The sequence below is a fragment of the Haliaeetus leucocephalus genome, unplaced genomic scaffold, assembly GCF_000737465.1.
Source record: "Haliaeetus leucocephalus isolate CR32 unplaced genomic scaffold, Haliaeetus_leucocephalus-4.0 Scaffold450, whole genome shotgun sequence".
Taxonomy (NCBI): Eukaryota; Metazoa; Chordata; class Aves; order Accipitriformes; family Accipitridae; genus Haliaeetus; species Haliaeetus leucocephalus.
This window is the reverse complement of record NW_010972886.1, coordinates 4,998,228-5,002,222: the sequence shown is the minus strand read 5'-3', so window position 1 is coordinate 5,002,222 and position 3,995 is coordinate 4,998,228. Positions and strand designations below refer to the sequence as shown.

At 42.3% G+C, this 3,995-nt stretch overlaps 1 protein-coding gene across 2 annotated transcripts in view; it reads right to left on the bottom strand.

Annotated features, from left to right (window-relative positions):
• SLC18B1 (solute carrier family 18, subfamily B, member 1) overlaps positions 1-3,995 on the bottom strand; it is a 15,043-nt gene that overhangs the window by 10,739 nt on the left and 309 nt on the right. For both annotated transcript variants that reach the window (XM_010574676.1, XM_010574677.1), the window contains exons 2-5: positions 3,617-3,756; positions 2,420-2,515; positions 656-729; positions 56-203 (exon numbers count right to left, since the gene is read on the bottom strand). In XM_010574676.1, the coding sequence (XP_010572978.1) occupies positions 56-203; positions 656-729; positions 2,420-2,515; positions 3,617-3,756 (458 nt within the window). The remainder of the gene's footprint in view (positions 1-55; positions 204-655; positions 730-2,419; positions 2,516-3,616; positions 3,757-3,995) is intronic.

Here is a 3,995-nt window from a genome sequence, read left to right as displayed (position 1 = left end):
CCAGCAATTCATCATATTGTGGGTACTCAGCTGCAACACTAGTTTTTGCACTTACCAGGACAGTAGCTATATTATTGGGAAATGCCTTTGCAAGGATTGAAAACGATGCTGTCATTGCTGCTGCAAAACCTATTGCATCCATTGCTCTTACTAAAAAGCACAAACTGATGAACATTGGTCCACTTGGCACCTTGTCCAGCATTCTAATAAAAAACAAAACAAAACAAAACACCAAAATAGTAAATGGAGATCTCTCAGGATGCAACAAGTCATCTACTAAAGGCTCTGCAGCGTCATTTCTTACTCATTAAAGGACACAGTTACAAGACACTCAATGCTTTCTATTGCCACATCTTTTTGAATTCCATCAGTGAAGTATTCAAACTCTACCAACTATTTCTGGCAGCTTTCTCCTTTTCCCCTTTCTCTGGTGGTGAAAAGAGCACAAAAAACCTAACCTGTGAAAAACTCCAGAAGTGTTCATTCTGCTTTACAAGGGATAGATAAAAAGTAAAGATGCAAAAAGTTAGGTGACCTAACCAACACCTGAAAGATGTCCAAGAGTTTCCAGTTTTCTTTTGTGTCCCATCTTTTCATATGGATGAAAACGATTAGAAGACAAATGCAACAAAACCAACCAACAAAAATTACTCACCCAAAAAGAATGGTCACACATCCCGAAACAAACATCCCTGCCACAAACATGAATTTTGCTCCAATATGTGTAAGCTGTAAATTAAATACCATTTTTACATGTTACTATTTCAAGTCTAGATCAAAAATCTTTCAAAGTAAGTTACTGTTAAGAAATCAAAACATACGGGCACTTTATAGCGCATGTCAGTAAAAGATCTGGAGACACTGCTCCTGCTGGTGTGCCTTCACGCAATACTGAACCTAAAAATATTCTAAACGGTTAAGTGACTTAACCCAGTTTTCAGAATGGTAAGACAATGATGCAGTTAACTATTTCACAGCACTACGCTGCAGCTTCTGCAGAGCAGCAGTTTACAGCAGCATTCCTCATTATAAACAAACAGAAAGTAATACATTCCCCCCTCCAGCACTGTCAGTGATGCCAAGTCAGCAATACCTGTCACGGTTATGGCTCAGCAGAGTCAATGGAAGCTGATTTTTAAAGCAAATTTGTCACAGCCTTTAATAGCACAAAGCTTTGGTGTAGGAAGCACGGTAGCTTCAGGCTTCCCGTTCATTACCAGCGAAAGGACCCCACCTTACTTCATTTCAGACGCCATCATCAGGGTGAAGGATGACAAGAGGCATGCCGTAAAGCTAACTCAATCCCGTAACAAAGTACACCTGAGCTTCTAATCCCATGCTGTAACCTCCCCTAAGGACAGCAGCTATTTTAGACTCTTTTCTTGTTCGGGCCTGGACAAAGTCCCTGAATTTCAGACATTATTACTAAAGCCCATATTTTGCCAAGTTTCACTGAATCCCTCAGTATTTCTGATTGCTGGACTATCCACCTCTGTTGGTGCTCACTTCACCTGTCTGCAGTGAGGATGGAACACTCACTCACTCTCTCCCCTGCAAAGTCCTCGGTGAGGGTTGTGCCATAGTTGAATGCCATCACAGGCACCCAGATTGCACTTACCAGTGGCAATTGTGTGACACCTTGATGAGCCACCTCACCACCAGAGAAAATCATTCCCCATGAGGTCAGCAAAGAGACTGCCCAGCCAAAGAAAGAGAATACTGTGAAACTGGAGCAGCCCCAGCTTAGGGTATGATAAAGAGCAGCCCTAGCCAAAAATGCATAGCCAGTGGTGCTCCAGCATATAAACAAACTGTTACATAATTTATTTGTAATTTCTCCAGCATGAGAAAATCCTGAATCTGTGGGAAAAGAGAAGTTTCAAGAACTGGAGACACTTATATTACTGTATAATGAAGTGGAAGGGGAAACAGTTAAGCAACAGAGAGTCATAATAAGAGGAAATGTCAGAAAAAGACAACATACCAGAAAAGAAGAAGGGGTGCAGCTAATTAAAGAAAAACAAAACAAAACAAACCACCTTAAGAACAGCACCAACGGCAAACAGAATATATAAGTAAGTGCAACAAACAAAATGGGGAGTAGGGGGAAAGGAGGTAACAGAAAGGAGAACTGATCAGCAGATTACTCTGAAGCAAACAGAACAGTTAACCAGAGAAACAAAACAGCTACATGTCCGCCACCCCATGCTACCCTCAAAAACTGGAGAAGAGTAATTTTTAAATTGTACTGACAAGACTTAGATCAGATTCAGACTGACTGGCCAGGCTCCAGTTACTGCAGACACGAGCCTGCAGGAGTGCTACTGAAGAGATAACTCTTTTCTCAGCTTTAGAGAACTGTCTTCATGTACGAACCCATGTCATCACAGAAATAAGTTCCAGCTTCAATTATACTTACATAATTTCCCAAGATCAAAGAAGTCCAGAAATTGACCAAAGCAAAACATCCAAAAATCAGGCCAACAACGGTGTTACTGGCACCTTTTTTTTCTGCCTGCAAAAAAAAAATCACAATTGTGTAAAGATGGAGGCAAATTCTTGAGGTGAATAACATTCACGCTTAGTTTTAATTCTCTATTAGTGCAGTTACAAAGCAACTTCCTTTCTCAAAGGCAGTAGGGGCTCATAAGGTAACAACACAGCAGTTTAAAGACATGTTGCACTTCTATTTAAGCTATATGTAATCAAGGGAAAAGCAACGTTCATTCCTCAATGAATGAAAACGCTGCGCTGCTTGCCAAACAGGTGACCAGACTTGATACAGGTGGCTTCAACTGGTGTGCAATGGAGCTAACTACAAAGTTTTGATCCCTCACGTGGCAAGAGGGCAGTGAACAGAGATAACTGTTATCTTCATTGTATCATGCCTCCCCATAACAAGCACCAGGTAAATTTTTGACTTATCCAGCTGGCAAAATACACTTAATTGGGTACAAGCAGTACATTGGAATATTTAGAGCAAAAATAACCTTAACGTTTCCTCGATAATACTTGGGAACAACTTGGCCATGAAAGAAATGGACTTCTGCTGCAAAGGCACCATGACCATTTTTGTTTTCATCCTATATTTAAACATTGCATTGACTCAACACAAGCAGAGATTTTTTTTTTTTTTTCCACCCCTCCAGGTCCTAAATCAGGAAATTTAACGCAGTGAATGACAGCCCAGCATGAGTTAACAGCAAGACAGATATAAATAAAAAGTCATTGAGCGGCTAAGGCACTGAAATGCAAGTCAGGACACAGGCAGAGTTTTATCTCAGCTCTACTACCAACTGCTGTGCAACACTGGGTAAAAACCTATTTCACTTCTCCAAGCATCCATTTCAACTTTTATCTCATTTCATTAGTTTGCCGTTTCCTCTGCAACCACAGGGAAGATTAAATTAGTCCATGGACAGGATCCAGGTCACTGTTACATACACTCTAAACTACTTTAGCCAGTATCAGGCTATCACTACAAATTCCCACAACTGAAAAGTCTAACTCGGAGCTTACACACAGCCATAAAGGTCCCCCAGTGTTCAAGATCCTTTTAAAAGTTTCAACGTGCAAAACATAATCTAAAGAGTAGCTGGCTAAACTGTTCGCTTACCTCCGAAGGGAAAAAGGGTCCCAGGATTGAATAGCATATCATGGAACTGAAGTTTATAGAAGCTGTTGCAGCCATCGTAAAGAGCTGCTCTCTAGTAAGCCTTCTGGATTCCTCACCAAGCGCTTCTGGCACGCCATCCTCTTAAAATACAAAAGAAAAAACCGTACTATAACCCGGCAGGCGGAAACACAATCTGCAGATCAGGCTTGAAAATCAAAACCCGCACTGCACGTCTGCCGTCCCGGCTCCGGGGAATTAAACCGAGGCGCACCCCTTTTTCCCCTCACGCCGGAGGGCAGCCTCGGCCGCAGAGGCAGCGCGGTCCCCGGCGGTGCCAGCCTGCGGCCGCCCCCCGGCCCACCCCGCAAGGGCGCGGGCT